Genomic DNA, 934 nt, shown 5'->3' with positions numbered 1-934 from the left:
ATACATACATATATATATACATACATTATATAATACAAATATATATATGTATTTATATACATATATATATACACATATATATACATATGTATATGTGTATATATATATATACATATACATTAAATAATGCGAATATATGTATATATATGTACACATATATATACATATACATACATATATATATACATGTGTGTGTGTGTATAAGACACATGAAAACCATATTCTCAGATACTTACTGAAATATTTCTGTTTAGAAGTTTGCAAGTTTCAGAATACTGTAAATAGAAAATGAATAACAACACATCACATCTGTTTGTCTTCCGGTGTGTCACAAACGATTATTTCAACAATCAAAATATTGAACTATAATGAAATGAAGAATAGAATTTGGCAAAGCTTCTGCATTGCCCGTCCATCATCGCAATGCGCATTCGTTTGCTTGGCCAAATGAATTTTTAGCCGTGAAATGAAACTTGTATGTGAATGAGTAGATTAGAGGCATCATTACCACTTAAGATTTTCCTCAACCCAAATCAGCACGACGCGATAAGCGACAAGGGTGGACGAAGATGAAGCGTTGAGAAACTAACTGCAACTGATGCGGAACGAATTCTTTCTTACCTTAATGTCTTTAAAGACAATTCTACCTCCACGTTTGTTGATGTATTCTATTAGGTTGTCAGCATGGGATCGTTCTTCTAGAGATTCTCTGGCAAAGAACTTGGAGATTCCTGGCAGAGCTATGTCGCTTCGACCGAAAAAGTATGACTAAAGTGAAAAGAAAAACGGTTTAAAAGGGAATACAATGAAATGTGATAACACTAGTAGAATTGTTAGAGTGGAGGACAAATGAATTTGCGTTATTTAGTTACATCCCTTTCTGATTGGAGGTTCAATATATCTAACATGGATTTTGCATTTAATTTTTTTTTTT

The 934-nt window shown here is 31.6% G+C and overlaps 1 protein-coding gene across 1 annotated transcript in view; it reads right to left on the bottom strand.

Moving 5' to 3' along the window:
* Positions 1-934, bottom strand: part of LOC106867545 (soma ferritin) — a 9877-nt gene that overhangs the window by 7592 nt on the left and 1351 nt on the right. The window contains exons 3-4 of the mRNA XM_052973017.1: positions 622-768; positions 237-275 (exon numbers count right to left, since the gene is read on the bottom strand). Of these exons, the coding sequence (XP_052828977.1) occupies positions 237-275; positions 622-768 (186 nt within the window). The remainder of the gene's footprint in view (positions 1-236; positions 276-621; positions 769-934) is intronic.

Source organism: Octopus bimaculoides, chromosome 14, assembly GCF_001194135.2.
Source record: "Octopus bimaculoides isolate UCB-OBI-ISO-001 chromosome 14, ASM119413v2, whole genome shotgun sequence".
NCBI classification, from domain to species: Eukaryota; Metazoa; Mollusca; class Cephalopoda; order Octopoda; family Octopodidae; genus Octopus; species Octopus bimaculoides.
This window is presented reverse-complemented; position numbering and strand designations above follow the sequence as displayed.